The following is a 24,118-nucleotide window of genomic DNA, read 5'->3' as shown; positions in this document are numbered from 1 at the left end:
GCTCTCTCTTTGGCATTGAAATAAAACATTTTAGCCTGCATAATTGTTTGCTTGGCCTAGACTGCCACATGTTTCTTCTGCTTCTGCCCTTGTATCCCATATATATATACTCATCACGTAACTTGACACCTACAGCAATTCAGGACTATCGGCTTTGTCAGTGGTTGTTAGTTGCGTATTTACATAAGCACCAACTTATGGCTTTGCGGTAAGAATATTGTCTGGTTATACCCTCCAAAATTTACCGTACACCTACCTGACAGTACTATTGGCTTTGTCACTTCCTGTTAGTTGCACAAGATATCTAAGCCCCAATTATGGCTTTGTTGCATAGCCCACTTGCATCATGATCAAAAGACATCCACCCTGTGTACAACCCTGTCTCAGAGGAACTATCCTCAAAGAAGCGTGTCCACTCCATGCCAGTGGTAATCATTATCTGAAATGATCATTCTTGGCGAGTAAATCATTAAAGTCTTCTCACATACTCCAAATTCCTAATATTCAACTTTCTTCATTTGAGTGAATGCATTTGGAGCTGCATCATACCCAACGCGTTTTGGGGGAACCATCTCAATTAGAGAACTCATAGGCCATTGTTTTTTTTATTTTTTTTAACATTTCTAACTATCAAATTTGTCTAAATGTAATCATTGGACTTGCACTTCCTTAATGGTGTCCAAATAATGTTCTACAAAAGCAACACTACACCAATAACACACCAGTTCTATTGGCTTTCAATGTCTGTTATGTGCATAAAATAAATAAGCCACAATTGTGGCTTCGTTGTATTGCATAATGAAAATTGCTTCCATTCTGAAAGGTGAGACTGTGTTGCAATGACGTTTTAAAACATTGAATTAAATGTCCCGCTTAAATTGAACAGCAAGTTCGATATCAAATGAGACCATTACTACTAACAGCTTCACATTGTGTGGGCAAAAGTCAATGGGACAAAACAAGAGCCAACCTGGGCAACCCACACCCACCCAAAAGGGCCCCATTGCTGTCTCTGCTCACCAGCCCGGCGCAGCTTGGCCCATCACAGTGTGCGTTGCACCCGTGAATAGTGTGGGCCCAAACGTGCTCCCCAACTATAATTGCCATGCGAGTGCTTAGTCTGGCACCCCAGGCCCCGAATCACGCACAGGCTGTCACCGGGACCAGAACCAGGCCACACCGCTGCACAACCTACAGCTTTTGCCGTAAGACGCATCCCTGCAGCACAGGCTATATTCCCACCGGGGCCGCAGCCATCCTCATGCCGCCCAACTGATCCTCCACTTCAGAGAGAAAGCTCTGTGTGCCCCCTCCTCCTCTTATCCAGTGGATGGTTCTGCATAAGACAGTAGAGTCCCTTTTCAATAAGCAGTCAACGTGCCTCGGTTAGACCCCATCGTGAACTTGCAACTTGTAAATATGTAGTTCTAACCACTAGTATCCATAGTAGTTAAATACTTACTACCATTCTTATGTGAATTTAGCGTTTATTTGTTAGTATCTTTTCCTTGAGTTAACTCTCAACTTGTATATATGCAACTCTAATCACCAGTCTCTGTAGTAAACTTTTACACTTACTACAATTTTAATGTGAATTTAAAGATTTTCCGCTTGTATCTTTAAAGTAACTTGAGTACTCTGAAATCTTTATGCAATGTAACTGGTCCGCTAATAAAGTGTTCTGACACCTTTGGGCAAAGTTCATGCTACTAAACAAATCAACCAAAAAATAAATCGAATGTAGCGCTCCGTGTCCCCTCTCCAGCACTGGCCTAGCCATGCAATATGTTTTGGCCATAGCCAATGGCTGCGCCGCGATCAGCTCGGAAAACGAGCCAGCCGGCCGGAAAGGGGGATATCCTAAATCGATACATGCTTGTCAGGGAAACGGGCAATCATGCTGTCTCTAGTAGTCGATTACATCGGCCCGTAAACTCCTTGTCTGGGCAGCAGCGATCAGTGACCATCGCGCTCACAACCTCAATCTGCCAATGAGTGGAAGAGAAGTGGATTCAGAGTGTGAATGTTGCTCCGCAGGCTCGAGCAAAGACGGAGTTCCAACTCCACACCTCTTCAATACGGAGACACGACTTTAATACCCTATAATCCTGCCCAGAAACATGACTCACAGCCATTTAGTGAAGCAATCTCCTCCCGCCAAGATCTCATAATCTATATGAAGTAAGCCTTCTCATTTTCGCATGGTGGGTCAAAAGCAGTGACTCCTCTAATGCCGGTCGAAAGAAGTCAAAGATTACCACACATGAGAGGACATCTCAGCGCAGTCACAGGAGAGGAAGGCGCGGAGCAAGCCTTTAGTGCCAACATCGGCCCAGATCCCAACCTGCTCACGACAACTTCCCAAATAACAGACACCACACAATTTTTTTTGTTGGAGAAAGTTGTTGCAGCTTTATTTGCATAAACATTATGCCAACATGTTGGGTTACCTTACGGGCAATCCAGGGTCAGGCCGCCCCTCGCGACCTGCCCACCTGATGAGCCATAAACCCTCCCTGCGGTGTTAGCCGCGGGGCGTTGTCAATATTGGGGGAAGGTCTAACCCCCTCCCCCCGGCGGACCTCCAGTCCACCCCTTACTCACGCCCCTCCCCCTATGAGGGGCGGAGCATTGCAGGCAACCCCCGGTTGCTCAGGTCCACAACCGCCCGAAGGACTAACGGGACGCCGTCACTCCTCCAGGATCCCACTGAGGATCTCCCTGGGGATAATTTGCTCTCACTCCCTTACTGTGCTCCTGTAGAGGGTACCCTTCTGTACCTTTCTGTGTTGGATGGCCCTGTAACTCCGCCTGCAACACAAAGAAAATTGGTATTAGAAAACTACACCCCCCCTGCTGCCCTATAGCCGGGTTAGGGGTAGAGAGGGAAAACAGCGTCCGGGCAGCACCGCACGTCTAGGTCCAGGGGGGGAGAGGGTCAGTCTGCATGGCCAGTCAGGGGTCAAAGAGGGCGTCAGGCCCGTGACCCCAGGCCATATACCCTCGGCCCCTGACCCCTCCCTCGCCGGAAGTGACATCACTGGGGGGGACCCTCCGAGTCCCCAAACACTAGACCGCTCTTTTGGGGTCTGTGCCATCCTGTGGCACTAAGGGTGGCCGCCCTCTTAGGTGGCCACCTTCAGTGGCCCGAGGCAGTCTGGCATAGTGCCAACATCGGCCCAGATCCCAACCTGCTCACGACAACTTCCCAAATAACAGACACCACACAATGTTTTTTGTTGGAGAAAGTTTTTGAAGCTTTATTTTCATAAACATTATGCCAACATGTTGGGTTATCTTACGGGCGATCCAGGGTCAGGCCGCCCCTCGCGACCTGCCTACCTGATGAGCCATAAACCCCCCTGCGTTGTTAGCCGCGGGGCGTTGTCAATATTGGGGGAAGGTCTAACCCCCCCTCCCAGCGGACCTCTAGTTCACCCCTTACTTACACCCCTCCCGCTACGGGGGGCGGAGCGTTGCATGCAACCCCTGGTTGCTCAGGTCCACAACCGCCCGAAGGACTAACAGGGCGCCGTCACTCCTCCAGGATCCCACCGAGGATCTCCCTGGGGATAATTTGCTCTCGCACCCTTATTGTGCTCCTGTAGAGGGTACCCTTCTGTACCTTCCTGCGTTGGATTGCCCTGTAACTCCGCCATGGCTCTGGGTGTGGCCGCCGCCCCAGAGCCCCCCACCTACTAGAGTTCTTTCTTTACGACCTACTGCTACTAGTGCTTCCGCTAAATCTAGCAGGAAGAGGACCATCCCCACTTCTGATAGGTGTATACCATCTTCGTCAAAGCACCCTGTGCCTTCTGCATGTAGCAACCCCTGTCTTATAATAGCAAATCCATGTTGCTCGGTGCATAGCGCTGTTGACCCACCTGCGAGAGGACTCCATCCCCTCCCCTGACCTTGCGCCCCGCCACTAACGCCTCGGGGTAGTTTCGGACCACCATAACGCACAAGTCTCCAGCAAGTTGCTCAATTCGCACAAAGGGCTCCTCATCATGTGCAGCAGGCCCCTGCGCCCCAGGCAGATGTATTACACATTGTTCATTATGTACACCAACCGAATTCTTCATACAATGCTAACATGATTACAACGATTCCAGGTCGCACAACCACTGCACATCAAACTTGCGGTCTGTGCCTAAACCTGCCTCTTAAGGACGTATGTAATTCTTGTAGCAACTTGACCTTCAATGCCCCACTTGTTTTATGTGTTCCACTGGCAAGCCTGCCTTGAAAGCCGTGGTTGATGCCCCTATTCTAAAGGCGTGGCTGCAAAAGCGTTTGCCCTGGACCTCGTTGCTTGCGAATTCCAAACACACCTCCATATGCGCTGTACTTGGTATTTGGTCAAAGGGTCCCATCAGCATGCATCAGGAGGCCCCTTGCCTGTGGGGGCGCAGCGCCAGGTATCTCGCAACTAGGCGCACTGGGCAGTACTTGGCACTTCCAACCTGTTTAACAATATAACTTTTCTTGCCCCTTCCTGGTCCATTTTAGATCTCTTCAACCTTAGAGTCAGGACCTCGCCTGTCAGGAAAGCATCCGGTCTGCACTCCTGATGTGTCCTGTTTGGAACTTGTCACTAGCGCCCCCATTCTAAATGCACCACAGAAAGTCAGCGCAATAGTTGCTGAAAAGAGAGCTGCTTCAGTTGCGGAGTGAGTGGCCATCTAGACCCAGTGACCTACAGCCTGTTCATCCGGAGGCCTCCCTCGGCTGAAGCAAGGACAAAGATGTGTACTCCAAGGCTCAGTTGGCTGACCTTCTGTTAAGCTACAGGAACACAAAAGCTGAAAGAAGCACACTTTCCTGAGGAGCCAAACTGACCAGTTCCAACTGCACCTGTCACAATTTTTCTGGTGGCTTCTATCACAGTGAATGGTTCTGAACCCCTTGGCTGATGTTAGCCTGTACTTCTTGTGCCCAAACTGCAAAAGCTGGAACCCACAGGAGACTGGGACCACAGTTGAGTCAAAGCCATCAACATTGAATCTATGGTCCGATCCAATTGGTGGTTTGACACCCTGCAAGAGATCTGACGTCCACAAAAGTTTCTACGTTGAAACATAGAGGGCTTCACCAAGAGCAAGACCTTCATGGGCAGGGTTGCCTGACTTTGCCCAGTCGGAGCTTTCCCACATTCATTGATGACTACATTGGTACCCCGGTCTTCAGCAGCCTACCATTGTTGAACCACAACTCAGATCCAGCTTGCAGTTTGCCCGCCTTGACTGGGATGAGCCAATTCCTTGTATCCGACCTGTGCTCCATTTCGATCAGCGTTAACCTTATATTTGTCTTGACCTAACTTGACTAACTGCCTGCGTTTGGAACATTGTGCTTTTTTGGCCCTTTTTTTATTTAAACTTTAAAGATACATAGCTCCATTTCAACTATTGGTTTTTGCTGTTTAGTACCATTTTGTTTATTACAATATTTATAAATTGGAGTGGGATTTTTAATTAGTTTTGTTTTCGACTTCTTAACTATTTTGGACTTCTTAATACTTTACACATTTTCCTAAGTTACGCCTGTATGCTCTTTGCCTTAGCTAGTAAGGGTTGAGCTCAGGTTTAAATTAATGAAAACTTTACTGGACCTCATAAGAATAACACCATTATTTCTTGTTGTGGACTACCAACCATCCATCTAATAATCCACTTTCTCACAATGACCAATATTCCCATGATGTATTTTGTAGAGAACATTTATGCAAGTGCATTGCAGCCATTAACTCATCCTCAGACAGTGCTACAATTGACTATGAAGTAATATGCAGAACCACGTTATCAGTGTTTAATAATGATTTAGTTTATTGGTCTGATTGATGCACTACCTGAGCTTTAGGCATTGAAAAACACCACAAATCCACAGGCACTTATGGAAATCCATAACTATCTACTACGCAATTCTACACAGCAATAATATGATCTTGATTTATGTAGTCAGCCATGGGAAGTTATTGTGGGCAAACTCATTCATTCCTCAAGTTGGGAAAGGCATGAAGATGGTCAGTATGAAATGTATGATTGCAGACGTCTAATGTAGAATTAACAGTCCTTCTTACCGCCTTTTATGTACAGGCTCTCCTCCTGCCCTTCTGTAAAAAAGAAATGCAAATATATATATATATCAATAAATATCTGTAGACAGTGATGGGCATTGTAACTTGTGCTTATATAATCAAGTGTAGGAGGATTATATCAAGTGTGAGGGAACATGGATGTGGGTGAGATGAACGTTCAAGGTGGGACTTCAGCAAGCAGCGGAGGAGTAAGGGAAGAGTAGTGTGTAGGGGGAGGATGCCAGGAGTTTTAAAAGAGTAACGCCTCAACTCTAGTCTTGTCAGTGAAATTAAACAAAATAGCGTTGCACTAACCCTACAGTTGTCCATGTAGCCTTAAGTGAATGTTTCTGAAACAGGTGGTACATAAAAGGAGCGATTGTGTAAGAGGAAAAATCCCACAACCAACCTTTGTATTGTAAGTCACTGTCCACGCAAGCGTACTTGACTGTAAAGGATATTAATGAGACATTACGATTAATAACGTCGGCTGCAGTTCACAGATCAAGCATGTCCAAGGGGAATGTTCTGGGGACATGATTGCAGAGGGTGGGCACGGTGGATGCTTTGTATGGCCTTGCATCGCAGTTGGATATTGTAGGAGAACCGGTTGGTCAATGTTTTTGCCCGATGCTGTCTTTTTCTAACATAGTCTCTAAAATTGGGGATTGTGTAGCAGATCAGGAAGATCTGCTTTTGTTGATGTTTATGAAGTCCGAAGTAGACTCTCATGTTAGAAATCGAAATGCTTTCTATGATGATTTTCATATCAACTAAAGAAGTAATATTGTACAACTCAATCAGGGTTTTTAGACATTTTCATGAAAATTAGGTATAACATTGCTATGTTTTTCCTTGTTTGGGAGTAATGATGTCTTCTTTAAACTGTCTTCCTCTGTTTTCAGATATGGTGACATGAGAGTAACAATGGGGTGTGAAATCTTCAGCATGTGGCAAAATTTAGGTAAGCAGTTAAATTAATATTTTTACAACACTAATATTTTCATGACACTGGTTACTTCGTTATTTACTTTTAATTCATTTGTAGCACAAGAGTAATCACATCTAGCACTTCAAGGGTCACTGATCTTCTGTGGGAATTTTAATGCGCTAAGTACCTTTTAATTACAGAATCCCTGGTCTTATGATAATTTGCTGAAGAGTTCAGTGGCCCACTGTTTGAATCCAACCTTACAACTCAGGATATTACTTTCACCATACATAGATTATTGTGACCACCAGAATCCAGAATGACATAGCATCAAGAGCAAGGCCTCACTTAAACACTTTTTCTGACTCAAATTGAACTTTCTTAGGCAATAGTGTTACAACTCTTTCAGGTACTCTAGGTGGATGTATGATGAAGTAATGCATGCATTCACCACACATTCCTTTACAACACCTACACTACCACGAACCCCATTATCACGCATGTCATTACAACTTGCATTCATAAGGGCACATTAAAAGGGCATTACTACGTATACAGTAATCACACATACCACTACAATGCAAACTTTCCCAACTTAATTGTGCTATATGTGGTACTGCTTGCAGTGGTTAAAGCTGCACTCATGTGTACCTGACGTCGAGGAGGTGAGGTGTGAGGAGGTTTGAGCGAGACATTGCAGAGCGCTACGGGGTAGCTCTCTGGCTGGGAAGGCATGCTACAGAGTTTTCTTAAGTGACTTGTGTCCGCTGTCTAGTGAAACGCATCTGTCTGACAGGTCGGCCATTGGGAGTCTGCATGCTCCATTGATAGTCAAAAGTGAAGCAGATGGTTAGACAAGCCCAATCCTCCATTGGAAAAAGCCTGTATGTTTGCATGGGGGACGACCAAACCCTGGCCCACACCAACACAAGCCCAATTCAACATTGGAAAAAGCCTGTATGTTGACGTAAGAGACGTCTGAACCCTTCTGCACACCAACACCAACCCCTAAAAACAAGCACGGCTTTCAACAGCTTTCCGACATAGTGACAGGCATGATTTGAAGGAGACACAAGTGAGCCAATATAAGTAATGTAACAACTCCAAATAAAACATGTTATACTTTACCAAGCATATGCCTTTATCATTCATGCCTTTGCAACAAAATTTGAGGTTAAGGCATATGCGTGATAATGGCTTTGTGGTAACGGTCATGCATGGTTATGGCTGCATCGTAATGGCTGTTTCCCCTCTAGGTTCACACCACAATTTAACAATTTAAGACCCTGCTTCCACTTTGCGTTTTAGAGAGGCTACACCAGATGAGCCTTTTAGGCCAAATTCCTTTCCTTCTTTAGTGCCATAGGTTCTATGTGGAATACAAGCCTAACCCACGGAGAGCTAGTTTCAAATTTATGGACAAGAAAATTAGGTCTATCAGTATCGCTTTTGGCTGTGAGTCTGTCAGAGTGAGTCATTCGTACAATACTGTGTGCTCAAGGTACTCATCTTCTTTTGAATGCTTATTTTCAAGAATTCTCCCTCAGATCTTTAGGAGAAAGTTGTTGGCCTTTGCTGGCCCCACCTGCTGCAGTTTCCAAACCACTGTATCTTGTATCGTTTAGGAGAGCAAGGAAGTGCAGCTCTAATGTAAAAGCTCGCTCTTGAGATTACCAGTAGATGTCACTAGTGCAGGAAATCGAAAGGTATTTTTCAAAGTCGATAGTGTAAAGACTGAGAGGTTGAGAAAGGGAAAACTATTTTGATGGTCCTCTATGCGTATTAAGTGCCTAGGAATAGAGGTCACCCAATGTGCAAAGTCAATGATGCAACACAATTTTCAAATCCTTTATAGAGCTATACAAATACAACATCTTTTTGTCAATCGTGTATCTCTTGGGTTGGGTGCAAAGAGGGCACTAAAATGTCTATTCTTCCCTACGTATTGTATGTGTTGTAGGCACTACCGTTTTGGCACACAACGAGTGACCTAATGAAACTGTTAAGCCTCCTCACAAACTGCATATGGGCAGGTAAGAAGCCACAGGCACAAAGAATGAAGTGTACTTTGCACTCCAAGCAGACAGTTTTGGGTATCCCTGATAGAGAAGCCTACTATCGGCCATCACAACTTAGCTACCTAATGGTATGGATGCAGGAGGAAACAGACAAGGAATGCTGGTGAATAGATTACAACATAGCAAAGAGGTCCCTGATTGTGATACCATGGTTACTTAAGTTCTAGAGACACAGGTGCATATGCATGTCACCAATAGTGTCCATGATGATGAATATCTGGGCACATTAAATAGCTACGGGAAACTGATAACACACCCATCACTCTTGACACTCCAGTTGGGCAACACAGAAGTCACTCCAGACTTACAGAGAGATAAGTTTAAAAAGAAAGTGCAATGAGGCTGGGTGCTTCAGGCTGGGTGATTTGTTGGGAGGGGTTTAATTAAAAAGCTTTGAGGACATTGAGAAAGAATATGAACTGCCAGAATGGCAATATTATGGGTGCACAGGTACAACACTGGGTCCTCCACCCTACAATAGGATAACGGGCCATTAGAGAATTAATCTCCATAGAAACATGCCTCAAAACACATTCAGATACGAAACATATGGACATGGGTCACCGACCGTGAAACTACACAGAAGCTCGAAGAGAAACTAGAGTAATTTATAGGAAAGCATGGGAGAAAGAGAACTGGGCCTCCAGCTAGCGCCTTTTTTCCACTTCTTGAGAGCTGGAATTGCTGTGTAGGAGGCCAAAGCTAACATCACACAGCAAGAGCAATGCAGGCATGTAATCTCCATCAGCACACATTTGTAAGCTGCAACATTTCCAAGCACATTATGCTCTTCTAGGGTCAGTCTTGTGCGACCTCCTACTCGTTGTTGTGATGTGTTGTAGTATGCCTCCTCTGGGCTCATTCATTATGCTATCTAGTCAGTTAATTGTGCAAGGCTCCACAACAATGTCGACACACTGTAATAAAGCCAATAACATTGTGGTGCTTATGCCCAGAAAAGCGTACTCTTCTGCAAGAGCTCGGATGGGTGGTAGGTCTACAGTTGTCAAAGTCGGGGACGGGGTTCTGCTGCATACTGCCTCGACCAACACAGGCCCTTCTCAGCTAGGATTATATGCATGTGGCTTAGCTCTTCTGCCTCCACATCACTTTGCACATGTGCACCACTGGAGTTTGTTGAGAGGCACTTGCTTTACGACTGGTCAAGTAACTGCTTTAACAAGCTCTAGTAAGAAATATTCAATGGGCCACATGGCGGTTCTCTTCTGTCACTACTGCCCAACCTGACAAGCTTGTTATACTCGTGGTTGTAGGTCCTAACAATGCCTACAAGGAATTCCATTATATGAGCAAAGAGAGCCTCACAACAACAAAGAAGAGTCACCCAAGTCCATAGACTGGACTAGAATAGGTCTTCTTTCGTTACTCAATATTGTAAGCAAGGTCACTTCGAGATTGAGTTTAATTTTAGCACAACAGTTTTTGCTTCTTGTGCTGTTTTGCTTCCCTCCCGAAAAAGATGAGACTTGCATGTTTTCTTTCCTAGTTTTCCCTGACATGTGTTTCCTACTTTGCTTGCCTTATTAAGGTGGTCATTTTCCATTCCTGAATTCTTGCCTACAACTCTGGTTGGCATCCTTAGATCTCCAGGATACCTATGTCCATCTACTCATTCCCACTCACAGATATTACCCGAGGTTCAGTGTTGGGCTCAAACATTATTAATTCACGTTCCTACCATTTTGATTGACATCTGCCCCACTTGTTTTTAAGGAAAGTGCTTGCAGTCATGGCGACTTCAGTGTGATGGTCAGGAGTAATTGTGTTTCCATAATTGGACGAATAGCAAGTGAAAGTGGAGTCCTTGAAACTGGTCAAGAAGCATCTCCAGTGGATAATGATTCCCATCCATGACATGAGCTTCACCAATAGTACGCAGAAGTTTCAACACTGTTCAGTGCACATTCTAACCTTTTTTTAAGGCCGTACTGGACATAACCCACTTGAAGACCTTTCCTTCTCAGAGGAGGATCACAGATATTAAGCAGATGATTTTGAGTTGTTTCACTCTTACCCAGATCCCAGGTCTAAAAGCCTTCTATTTAGTTGTCCTCCTGACCTTGTGCAACCTGTTGGTGCGGTATGTCAGATAGTGAACGAGGGTCCTTCAGTTGTCCTTGAGGCCACAATGGCTTCTGCATCAGCGAAGACTTACATCCCAGGTGTGAATCTTCCACTCTGTTTATCTGGATCTGCATTGGGGATGGCTCCTTCCAGCCTTTTGTCGAATCACCCTTTAGCCCTCCACAGACTCGACCTGCTGTGGTTGTGGACGCCTCCTCACTGGGTTGCTGAGTCAATCTGGTCGAGACTCCAACACGGGCCTTTGGCCTGCATCCGAGCAGCACCTGCACAAAAATGTCCTCAAGCTCTGGGTGGCACGCCTTGATGAAAAGCATTTTTCCCTTTCATGTCAGGAGTGCCATTCAACAACACCTCTGTCCATTACATCAACAGAAAGGGCAGTGTGGGTTTGTAGATCCTGTGTTGGAAAGTAATTTGCCTGTGGCAGTGGGCACAGCAATGACTGTTTTCTGTAGTGCCTCATCTAGCAGTTTCCCTCAATGTGATGGTGGATGCTCTGTTACCTTTCACTGAAGGACCATGAGCATGAGATGTACCCTGGTGTAATGGAGGTTATAGTATTTTTTTCTTTTAGGTGCTTCATCTCTTATTTAATGCGATTTTCTATAGTGCGAACATTACCCGAAAGTGTCAGAGCGCTTTACAAAAGAACCAGTTGCGATACATAAGGATTTAGGATTACATGAGTTACATAAAAGATACAAATAGGAAAAAAATGCATATGTACAAGTTGTAAAGTCACACAGGGAAGGGATACAAATAGAAAAAAAATGCAAATGTACAAGTTGTAAAGTCACTCAAGGAAGAGATACAAATGGATAAACTCTGAGAATCACATAAGAATGGTAGTGAGTACAAAGGTCTACTACATATACTAGTGGTTAGAGTTATCTCTCTCTCTCTCTCTCTCTCTCTCTCTCTATATATATATATATATATATATATATATATATATATATATATATATATATATATATATATATATATATATATATATATATATATATATATATACACACATACAAATAGTAGATTTTCTCAGGATCCCATTTTACCAGCGATTTGGCTTGGACAAGTATATATCACATATTTACAGAGTGAAAAGAGAAATAAATGTTTTTTAAAAATACAATAAAATTAAAATAAAAAGGGGTAGAGAGCGGTATGTGGGGGAGAAGAGTTGGAGGCTGAGATTGGTGAGAGGAGAGAGAGGGACCTGAGGGGGAGAAAGAGATAAGGAAGTCCAGCGTAAGACAAATGTCTGAAGGTCAGCAGAATGGACTCTCTTTGCCACTGCGCAGTACATTCCTATTGGGATCTCTCGCCTGTTGCTCTCAGGGCCCAGTTATGGTAAATATTGTGTATATACTTTCACTATGTGAGAATGAAATCTCTATTCATTTTCTCTTTCCTCTCTGTATACATTATTTTTATTACAAGTTACAAATTCCATTTATGTTTTATATACAGTTTCACTGTTAAGGATGAACTCTCTATTGTTGATTTTCTCCTTTCTCTCTGGATATACTTTTGTTGCATTTTAGAAACTAAATTTTATTGTTTTGTTAAAAAGGTTGATGTGTTATAATCTGCTGTACTAGACTGTCATTGGCTCCGCGGAGTTCTATTAGACGCCATGCCTGTACGATGGCAACAATAGAACACAGGGTGCTGAGAGAAGAAATTGACTGTTGGTGGGGCAAGGGCTGTGCTGATTTGTGCTGTGCTATTGGCGGGATAAAGACGATTTGAAGTGCTAATTGCCTCGTGATGTACTGCTTAACAGTTTGTTTATTTATACAAGTCAGAAGGCATCCCCCCTCTCGTTTGGGATGTTTTCCAGTTTGCGTTATCGCTTGCCCAGAGGGGTCTAGCTATGGCGACAGTTAAGAGCTATCTGGCAGCCATCTTTGCCTTCATGTTTATGGTAGCCCTGTTTTCTGATGAACCTTCCTTGTTTAGAGTGCCATTAGCTATGCTTTACTGAAAGGTTTCCTCTGTTTGTTACCAAACTTTGTTTTTTGTTCCCCAGCATGTTGGCTGTCAGGTGTAATCCTCTTCCTATCCACTATGTTCTCCTCAGCCATATTACAAAAACAGGTATACCAAAATACAATTTGCTCCGAGTGAAATATGACGTTTTGAGTTAGGGGCGTAATATTTCTTGTCAGAGGCGCTGAGTTTTGAACAGGTTCCCTTCACCCTTTCTTCCATGAAAGCATGAGAAATTGAAAGCATTGTTTTAGAAGGCATTATTTGACGTCAAGCCAATGTGAAACATATGTAAAAATAATGCAGCAGATAAAAATAGTGGTAATCATAAATTAACACATTGTAAATAATATAAAAACGGGCAACATTTCACATTTTATGGATAACCTTCATAATAAATACTAGCTGATAATAATTATCACTAAAAGTTCTGCCAACAGGAGGAGTGCTTAGCATTTGCTGCATACCTGAAAACTGAAGGTAGACCAACTGGAACAGCTGGCAAGACATGTTTATGTTTCTGAGAAGTTGCTGTGTTTTCAGTCTGCAGCCTTGAAGGAAAAACAATATGTTCCCTAGCAGTCGACAATTTTCATATATCCCCAGGAGAACCAAAAATGATGTTTTTTTACTGATTCTCAGAGCTATCGTATGGTAAATGCCATCATGATTAGTAATGTAATGTGGGGGACAAACTCACGAGGCAGGTTTCATTTTTACAGTTGCAATCTCTCTATATTAATTAACCAATATATGAATATAGAAAAGAAAGGCTCACTATGAAAACTCGTAAAACATGTTTCACACATTGTTATACACAAATATAATCAAGAATATTGAAAGTTGGCAACAATTATGAAATAGCAACAACATAAGTTGTCTGTATGCCTCAAAGCGGTAATGGGCAGATGCATCATATGGGGGTCACCACTGCAATCAACACAAAACCCATAACAAATTAGATTTAAACACTTTTTTGAATGGTATCGCCATTTGGCTGATGTCCAGTTTAACTTCTTACTCTGAGAACCGTTCTGTTGGGGGCAGTGATTTCGGCGTGTAGGGTTGGAGAACTTCAGGCTGTATCAATTTGTCAACCTTTTACAGTTTTTTATCCTTATATGTAGGTTCTTTGCACCAGCACAGCACCTTATCCAAGGTTGTTTCTGCACTTCATTTAGATCAATTTGTTATTCTTCAGTCTTTCTTCCCTTCCACGCTTCTAAGCAGGAGGAGCGAATTCATAAACTGGACCCAGACATTTATTGTCTTACGACACTGACCGCTCTTGTCAGTTTAGCATAGATGGTTAGCTTTTTGAGAGCTAAGAAGAGCAAGGCCATGACCAATTTCAGTATTTCACTCTCGGTTATCCTCTACATGAAGATATGCTATTTCTTGGCCGAAGAGACACCTTGGAGGGCCCAAGTTGCCAACATCTAAGAGGTGGATACATGATAATCTTTTCATACTTTTTCCTGTCACTCCCGCCTCATGTCTCAGGTATGCAGTGATAGATAATTTGCCTGAGCATTGTTGTGTGACTTTATTGGTGAACTTGAACTGCTCCATTCATTCATGAGGTGAGGAATCTCTGGAAAGATGTGTCCATCAGAAGAAAATCTACTTACCTTTTGTAGCAATACCGGGTGGATACATAGTCTTCATACAGATTTCTCACCTCATGCACACCTCCCCTTAGGAGTTAACTCTGTGACTTAAAAGATCTCCTGGCGTGCACACATGCTATGTGCTATATTTGTAGTTGTCATTGCTCTGCCTGTTCTTCACTTCACTCCTCAATGGAGAATGGAAAAGGAACTGGCCCTAGCACACCAGTTGGTACCACTGTGTACTCTGGTAATCTCCTGTCCCGAGGTGGGGTTGTGGCAGGAGCTGCGTAAGGCCACGTTTTACTGACCAGCCTAGATAGATAAATCATAAAGGACCAGATCGACAGAGCACTTGTGTGTGTGCTCAAATTCAGAGTCTGCAACTGCAAAAATAGTGTTTGTAATATGCTAAACCCATTTTAGGAGTTTGTAAATTGTTACTGGCACCTAAAATGGGTTTTCAATTAGATAGGCCTTGTTATAGGCATCCCTTCCAAATAGGGATTGCTACCCATATGTAACAATGGTTTATGACCAACATATCGGATTGTAAACCATTAAAAGTTGGAGGACCCCCCCCCCCCCCCTCAAGTGGGGGTGGTGACCCATTTGCAAAAGGGAAGGGGTTCTCTTTCTTTTTTTGAATTTTAGAAAAAAAAGGTTGTTGGGGAGGACCAGTGCCTACTGTCAAAGTTTCTAATAGCTTGTCTATTTTTTTAATGGGGCCCTGTTTCCTTTAAGGAAAAAAAGCTGCATTTAAAAATAAATATACATTTAAAAATCGATCACAGACATGGTGGTCTGCTGACCCCTTCAGGCCACCATTTCTGTAGTAGCCACCAGTCATAGTGAGTTTCTATTTATGACCTTGTTAATATTGATGAGGTCGGTCGGATTGTGTCACTTTACGATTTACAATTTTGTGAACCGACCTATTAGTACATAGCTCAGTTTGCAAAGTCCACACTGGTTGTAAAAATTATGGTCGCAATTTGTGGCCAGAGTTTGATACATCTAGCCCAAAGTGAACAATCTGTGGGAAGATTGTGTTTTTGCCGAATTTAAGTAACTTTTTTTGTGGTGGATAAATAATATTCCTACAGATTTCTCAGCGCCCTCCCACCTCCCTGGGGAGTTAGTGTCCGGAATAGGTTGGACCCAAGGTCTGCAAACTTATCATATACTGTATAGTTGCTGTCACTGCTGCTCCTCGATTCTTTTCTACATGCCTAGATGTGGTGTGAAAAAATACTAAGAACTGACTCCAGTGCGATGGTTGGCGCCTTATGTACTCCGATGTCACATCAAGGCAGGTGAAGTTGCATCTGAGGCCGCATGGCACCACCTGGTGACGAGAGAGACCTATTGTTGGGGGAAAATGTATCATATGTAGTCTGGCACCTCAAGGCTATTCATAAAATGTGGAATCCATGGGAAGATTATCAATCTGCCGGAAATAGCAAATTAGTGTACATTTTGGATGAGATGAAGAAATCCTTTTTAATACCATGCCTGCACTCTATGAGTTGGTTCCTATCTCTGTTAGATTCACTTTCAAAATTAAGTGCTTAGTACACTTTCTAACCAAAATTCTCAGGAAGCTCTTGCCAACGTCGTAGTTCAAACACCTTTTTGCTTTAAACTCCAGCCTCAGCAAAAAAACATATTGACAGTCTTTTACAAACTGTAATCCCAGAGGCTAGCATTAGGTTCTGCTGGTCATGCGCACTATGAACTCTTTTCCGGCTTTCAAAAAGGATGTGAACCACCATCTTTTGGACCTTTACTTCTGCTTTCATCGATTCAGTTCTGAGTCTCCCTCTTGAAGTCTTGAATCCCTTTGAAAGGTGGTTGTATGCACACACTAGTTTAAGTTTTATCTTACTTACTTATTTATATATATTGTACCTGTGCTCTCTTTAGACTAGATCTTTGGTTGGCATACATAATTGTAATTGTTGCAATCGTTCCTCGACTATGCTGCTACCATCTTTTGTAATCCCAGTGGCTTTGTAAGTGCTGTATAAAATATTAAATAAATTAGTCAATTTAAAAAATAAAAAGGAAGGAACTAGTGTATCACAGTATTGGGAATAGTTATTGTCTGGTCTTCCACCAAGCTTCCTTGTTAAACCATGACATCAGAGTTAATGAAAACTGGCACTTTACCATGAAGTACAAATAAGATCAACTGTATCTTATTTTTTCAAACAAAAGTAGTAGAACCCACTCTGATATCGTAAGTTAGGAAATGCCTGTGGTTTGACAAATGCCTTATGCATGTTGATGGCCTTTGAGTGCATGCATTGAAATGCCCAGCCTCGTTTGGGGCAGGTTACTTTGCATGCAGTCAAGCTAGCCATTTGAACGTTCCTGTTTATCTTTGAATGCCATAATTTTCAAGTCAATGTCATGGGATTTGAGTAGTCAGCTGTTTCCTCTCAAGAGTGCATCTGTATCTGACTCACTAATGCTGACGTGGAGGAAGCGGCTGCCAGATGGCAGAGAGGCAAAGGAAATTGAACGATTGGTAAATGGCAGTCCTCTCAGGAGGGAATACGCGCGCACAGTTAAATTAGCCTAAATATAATGTATGTGATGGCTTTTGCCTGTGCTGAAATGATCTTCCCCGATCCTCCCATTTAGCTACTCCTTTCAAATATAGTAAATAATTGAATTTTTGTTACCGCGTAATATGTCTCTATTGTACCTTGAATAGAGCAATACCGAGTGCTAATCTAAAGACATATATTTCCACGTGTCCTTTAATGGTGGCGAAGTGAGACGATTCTGTTGTCTGTCACTTGTGCAAAATTGCACGGAAATGTCATGGTCACTTCTGAGTTTCTTGGGACTCAAATGTATTCGGGGCTGAACATGGGATGAAAAAGTGTGAGGGTTCCATAAAAGAGCTGAGTAAATAAGGGCATGGCTTAAACCTGTAAACTTCATATTTGTGATTCCCATAATGTGCCACCCAACCGATATATTGGTTCCTATCCAAGCTGTCTGTTATTGCATCCAGATTTTTGGCACGCCAAATAACACACTCCTAAAACTAGACAGGGCTGTTGGCTTCCTATATGGATGTTAACTGTTTAAGATAAATGAATAGCAACACAGATTTTGGGGCACATAATTAATATTGGCAATGATTTAATGCTGACATTGTGAAACTCTGAATTAAACATTACTGAAGGCTGTGGGAGGGCTAGTGTTCTTCGGAGTCTCAGTCACTCCTGTTATGTTCAATCTATTTTTGAAATGTACGCCATATTTTCTGTTCCACATCGCGCCCATCTGCATATCTTACACCTCATCTCTTTTATCTTCAGCACACTCTTTTCACTCTCTTCTGAATGCACTTCCTTGCATCTCCTTGTGGTATGTAGGATACTTGTGGTAAGTTAAGCTTATAGCTTTAACGAAATCTTGTGTATGTAATCACTTGTATGTCTAGTAATGTATTCTAGAATGTGAAGTCTTTCTGGCATTACTTGTCCGGCTCCTGCTCTAGACAGTTGTGGGACCATTTCCTAAGAATCGAAATTTGCCTAGCTTACGTAACGGTAAGTTTCAATTCTATTAAGGACACGGAGGCGAGGATTATGCTATATCTTCCTTCGCTTTATTAACATAAAGAAACCACAGCAGCTTAGGAAAAGATATAATAAGAACAAAAAATGCTTTAAACATAAAGCATTGACGTAATGTTCAACAAAAAATCAACAACAACTCCCAAGAGTCTCTTTGTTATAATCATAGTCCACAGTCCTTTGTCACTGTTCATCATCCCTATATAACCGGACTTCCCATCATCTTCCTCCTCTTTCTTCGCGCAGATCACGCTTAAGCCTCATTGGTCCTGTTTAGCACCGTCGTTGCCTGCCAAAAAAGGAACAGCATCAGCGAGGTGGCCCAGGAAAAAGCTACAACAAGGCGAGGAGCATTCAGTGAACAACACAGTACAGACAACGTAAAGGAAAACGCTTTACTTACTGCCATACGGGTGGGTAGAGACACCACCGTAGTCCGGGTGGGATAATCCTCGCCTCCGTGTCCTTAATAGAATTGAAACTTACCGTTACGTAAGCTAGGCAAATTTCGATTCTATGTCAGGACCGGAGGCTTCAGATTATGCTAGTTTAAAGCTTACTTACCACCAACTGAGCTAAATCCACCACCGGCTTAAAATAAAACCTCTTGAAGGTGGAATCCGAGGACCAGTCCGCCGCTCGCATAAGGTCCTCCAGACGAGCACCCACCGAGAATGCCTTAGAGGCCATGGCCCCCCAGGCGGAGTGTGCTCCAAAGAGAGAAGTATTGATGCCCGCTTCTTGCATGACCCAACGCACCCACCTAGCGATAGTGGGGGAGGAGACAGCTTTGTGTGGCTTCCGCAGGGCAATCAACAACTGACGCTCGCCCGGAGGGCGTAGATCCAAGGTCAGGTCCTCATATGCTTTGAGGCATTGCACGACACACAACTTAGGAGTGTCAGTAAAGGCTGGATAAGAAATGGAACGCGACGACGTCTTAGTGCGTCGACCCACCGTAAAAGTAACCCCCTCCGGGGAAAAAATGCGTGCAGAAACATCCAGCGCGCGCACGTCCGAGACGCGCCTACAAGAGACCAGACATAACAACATGGCTAATTTCGCCGAAAGCTCCTTCAGAGACAGATAAGAATTCGCTGGCCACGATAGGAACAGGTTCAGGACCAAATTGACGTCCCAAAGGACGGAGTACCTGGGCTCTGGCGGCAGCGCGAGGCGAACCGCTCGCAGAAGCCGGCACACAAAAGGGTGTTCCCCTACCGGATGGCCATCGATGTTATCATGGCCTGCAGAAATCGCCGACCGGATAGCATTGATCGTTCTATACGCCAAACCCTTGTCGGCCAAATGAGCCAGGAAATTCAGCACGGGAACAAGGCCGGCGACCATGGGATCCAAATCCCTTCGTAAACACCAACGCATCCACTTAAGCCAAGCGGATCTGTAACGCTTCGTCGTACTATCGGCCCATGCTTTGGAGAGCAAGTGCTCAGCTGACCCCGAAAGGCCCGGGAGCGTCCAGCGTCTCCTGAGAGCCTCCACGCCACGAGGCGGAGAGTGTTCTGCATGACGAGAGGGAGAGGTTCCCGATCCGGGCTCGTCAGGAGCAGAGGAAACAGGGGGAGTAGGATTGGAAAATCCCAGGAAAGTTCCAGAAGAACCGGAAACCATACTTGAGACCTCCACAGCGGTGTAACCAACACCAGGTCCGCACCCTGGCGGCGTATTTGAGCCGCCGTCCGCATGATCATGGAGAACGGGGGAAACGCAAACGGCTGTTCCCGACTCCAATCCTGCAAGAACGCGTCCGTGGCCTCCGCCAGAGGGTCCGGCCTCCAGCTGTAAAACCGCGGCAGCTGGTGGTCGAGACGGGACGCGAAGAGGTCCACCGAGAAGGGGCCCCAAAGGGAGTGTAGCCACCGGAAGACTCCCGGATCCAGTTTCCACTGGCTGGCATCCCTGAGATGTCGAGAGTGCCAATCCGCTACCTGATTGGACTGGCCTGGCAGATACTCCGCCGTCACCGCAATGTGACGAGACAGGCAATAATCCCAGAAGTCCTTCGCTAAATCCGCCAAGGCGCGGGACCGAGGACCTCCCAGGTGGTTCACATATCGGACCGCCGAAACATTGTCCATCCGGAGCAGGACACAGGCCTTGACCGAATCTTTGGTCCAACAGCGAACCGCGAAGGAGCCCGCAAGGAGCTCCAAACAATTGATATGCAATTGTTGTTCTTCTGACGACCAGGCGCTGCCGGTGGAAAAATCCCCGCACCGGGCGCCCCAGCCCGACCTGCTGGCGTCGGACTCTATGATTAAGTCCGGAGCCGACCCGAAGATCGCTCGCCCATTCCATGCCTCCATGTGAGACAGCCACCATGACATCTCCTCCTTCACTTCGTCCGTGAGGGGAACCCACTGATCGTAACACATCCCACGGCGCAAATGCTGCGCTTTCAGGCGCTGAAGAGCCCTGTAGTGCAGCGGGCCTGGGAAAATCGCCTGGATGGAGGACGACAGAAGACCCACCACCTTGGCGACATGGCGCAGTGACGTACGATCCCTCGCGATCGTCTGCCGAAGCAGGTGCCGTATCTTTGCGACCTTCCGGCTCGGTAGGCTCAAGACCGCCTGCACCGAGTCCACCACGAAACCTAAAAAGGTGATCTGCTGAGTGGGAACCAAGACCGACTTGGAGCCGTTGACGACGAACCCCAGTCTCTGAAGCAGGCCGACCGCTTGACGCAGTTGTCCTGCCAGCACCTCCGGGCACTGCCCCATGAGGAGGATGTCGTCTAAGTATACTATCATACGGACCCCCTGGCTTCTGAGAAACTCCACTACCGGGTGAAGGACCTTCGTGAAGCACCACGGGGCCGAAGAAAGGCCGAACGGCAGGGCGGTGAATTCGAACACCCGGCCGTCCCACAGGAATTGTAGGAAACGACGATGAGGGGGGTGGATGGGAACGACCAAGTAGGCATCCTTGAGATCCAGTCGCACCATCCAATCCCGAGGGAGGAGCACGTCCCGAAGGAGGTGGATCCCCTCCATCTTGAAGTGACGGTAGACCAACCACCCATTGAATTCCTTGAGATTGATCACAGGCCGCTTGCCCCCATCCGTCTTGTCTACCAAGAAGACGTTGCTGAGGAACCCATGCAGGTGGCGCGTTGATAGGCGGATGGCTCCCTTGCGCAGCAAGTCCGAGACCTCCCCGTCTATCAATCGCGCGTCGGAATCTGAGAAAACCATCGGGCGCGGGGGCCTCACCTGAGTTGGCTGGTCGTGAAACTCTATATGGAAACCTCTCACAGTTTGCAAAACCCAAGCATCGGCAGTGAGCAACTCCCACTCCCCGTAAAAGCTTGCCAGCCGCCCCCCCAATCGGAACTTGATCCAAGCAAAGTACACTTACCGGGGGCATTTCCTTGTCCGGACTTCTTTTGGAATCCTCTTCCACCATAGCGTTGTCCCCTCGTGGGGTAGAAATTGGTGTAGTTGGCCGAGGTCTGGTACTGACCTCTTCCGGAGCCTTGTCCACGGTTGTTGGTCTGCTGACCACGGCCGATCGCGCGGCCCCTGCCGCGACCGGCCCCTCCAGAAAAACGCTGGTGAAACACCCTCTTGATGCTGGACTGGGCCTTGTCCAGCGACGTGAACGTGTTCACGAACTTTCCAAGCTCGCGGATGAAAGGTTCACCGAAGAGGCCACCCTGGGCCACGGCACCTGCCTCCGACGAGGCCAGGTCCCCCAGCTTCGGGTCCAGCTTAATAAGGAGCGACCGCCGCCGCTCCGTGGACAGGGCACAGTTGGCGTTGCCCAAGAAGACGATCACCCTCTGGGCCCAGTTGGAGAGCACCTCCGGTGAAATGGCGGTGCCATTCGCTCGAGCCTCCTCCGCCATATCGAGGATCTTCGTGGCGGGCCCGACCGCATCCAACAGCTTGTCCTGGCAGGCCCGCCAGGACCGATCGATCCCCTTCCTGGGGTCCTTCATGAATTTCGCCAGGAAGGTGGCCATCTTGGGGTCCAATTCTGGGGTCATACCCACCTTCCCCTCCAAAGTAGGCCGAGGGCATTCCCCTCGCAGGCAACCCCTCGCCTCCTTCTCCAGGGGCTTGCGCAGCCGGCCCGCGACAAACTTCGCCACCGTCTCCCCCGGGGCCCAGGCCGCGGATCGGGGGTGGACGATCTCGTCCGGGTCCAGCATGCCCGACTCATCTCGGGGCATCTCCTTTCCCGAAGGCGCCGGGAGCCAAGACCGTGTCGACTCCCCGTCGTCATCCGTGTCCGGAGAGTCGTAGATCGGGGAGGCGGGCGCCGTTGACAGACCGCCCGAAGTGCCAGGGTCCACCAAGGGCGTCGGAGGCACCGCCGTCGCCTTGGCCAGGAAGGCGTCACGAAGACGCTCGAAGGCGCCCTTATCCACGCCTTGGGCCTCCGATGAAGGCTCCTCACCCCGGGGTCTCTTCGGAGCGGGCGGCAACCCGCCGGACGTCCCCGGGAGCTCGGGGGGCGGCGGCACCTGCGCCGCTGCCAGCTTGGCACACTCCTCTACGATGCGGGCCGAAAGGCGGTCCTCCATGGGCCCCACCACCTCCGTCACACAACGATAGATGGAGCTGTCCACCGCCTGATAAAACTCATCATCCTGCAGATAGGGGCAGGCCTCCTCATCATACTCCCCTTCCATGTCGGAACCAAGGGCAAATGCGGGGCACCCAAGAGGGCGGCAACCGAGAAAGTTCTCGAATGTGGGCAGGCCCAGCGGCTGCGATCACGTTTTGGGCCAGCTGACGTGGCAGGTGGGCTGCACCAACCCCCAAGCGCGCAGACCCTCCTCGCCGGGACCGGGTCTACGTACCCCTCAAGCGCGCTAGGCCACACACGAATAAAGAGGTGCACAGATCTCGCCCGAAGGCGATTCATGCGGTCAAAACCGCCATACAGACCCCAAAGGGCGTCAATTTGTGAAGTACAGACCCGGAGCACCAGGTGTCAGAGGGGTACGCGAGGGTCGGCCCCTGCGCAAGCAGACCCCACGGCGCGGCTCCTCGCACCGCGGAGGCGCGCCGGAGGGTCGGCGAGGCGACAGGCCGCCCCCTTGCGGTCTATGTACACACCGCACACAAGTGGGAAAAAAGTCGCGTAGGAACGGCAGAACGTTCCCGCAACTAAGGGACTCTGAAAGGAAATAAACCATGCAAGGAGTCCCCAAAGACCGCAAGACATCAAGCACAATAAAAGAAGACAAATAGAAAAGCACTTATCTGGCTGCGGGAGCAGCGAAGAAAGAGGAGGAAGATGATGGGAAGTCCGGTTATATAGGGATGATGAACAGTGACAAAGGACTGTGGACTATGATTATAACAAAGAGACTCTTGGGAGTTGTTGTTGATTTTTTGTTGAACATTACGTCAATGCTTTATGTTTAAAGCATTTTTTGTTCTTATTATATCTTTTCCTAAACTGCTGTGGTTTCTTTATGTTAATAAAGCGAAGGAAGATATAGCATAATCTGAAGCCTCCGGTCCTGACATAGAATTAATCTTCTTGTGGATTTTACATACAAATTGGTTGAATCCTTTTTATTGCCACGCTACATTATTTAGCGATGATCCTGTGGATAATTTGCTTAATTTTAAGAAATTACGGACCCACCGACCAAACGGATTTATCATCTTTCCTTCTCTGGATTATATTTTAAAAGAAGATCAAGAACTGGATTATAAACCTCTGACATCGTTTTGGAAAAA

At 46.2% G+C, this 24,118-nt stretch overlaps 1 protein-coding gene across 1 annotated transcript in view; it reads left to right on the top strand.

Annotated features, from left to right (window-relative positions):
- The window catches only part of DOCK4 (dedicator of cytokinesis 4), a 1,616,764-nt gene that overhangs the window by 1,110,214 nt on the left and 482,432 nt on the right, over positions 1 to 24,118 (top strand). Inside the window, exon 30 of the mRNA XM_086919301.1 lies at positions 6,985 to 7,043. Coding sequence (XP_086775427.1) covers positions 6,985 to 7,043 — 59 coding nt within the window. The remainder of the gene's footprint in view (positions 1 to 6,984; positions 7,044 to 24,118) is intronic.

Source organism: Lissotriton vulgaris, chromosome 1_1, assembly GCF_964263255.1.
Source record: "Lissotriton vulgaris chromosome 1_1, aLisVul1.2, whole genome shotgun sequence".
Classification (NCBI taxonomy): domain Eukaryota; kingdom Metazoa; phylum Chordata; class Amphibia; order Caudata; family Salamandridae; genus Lissotriton; species Lissotriton vulgaris.
The sequence above is the reverse complement of the archived record's forward strand: the minus strand, read 5'-3'. Positions and strand labels throughout refer to the sequence as shown.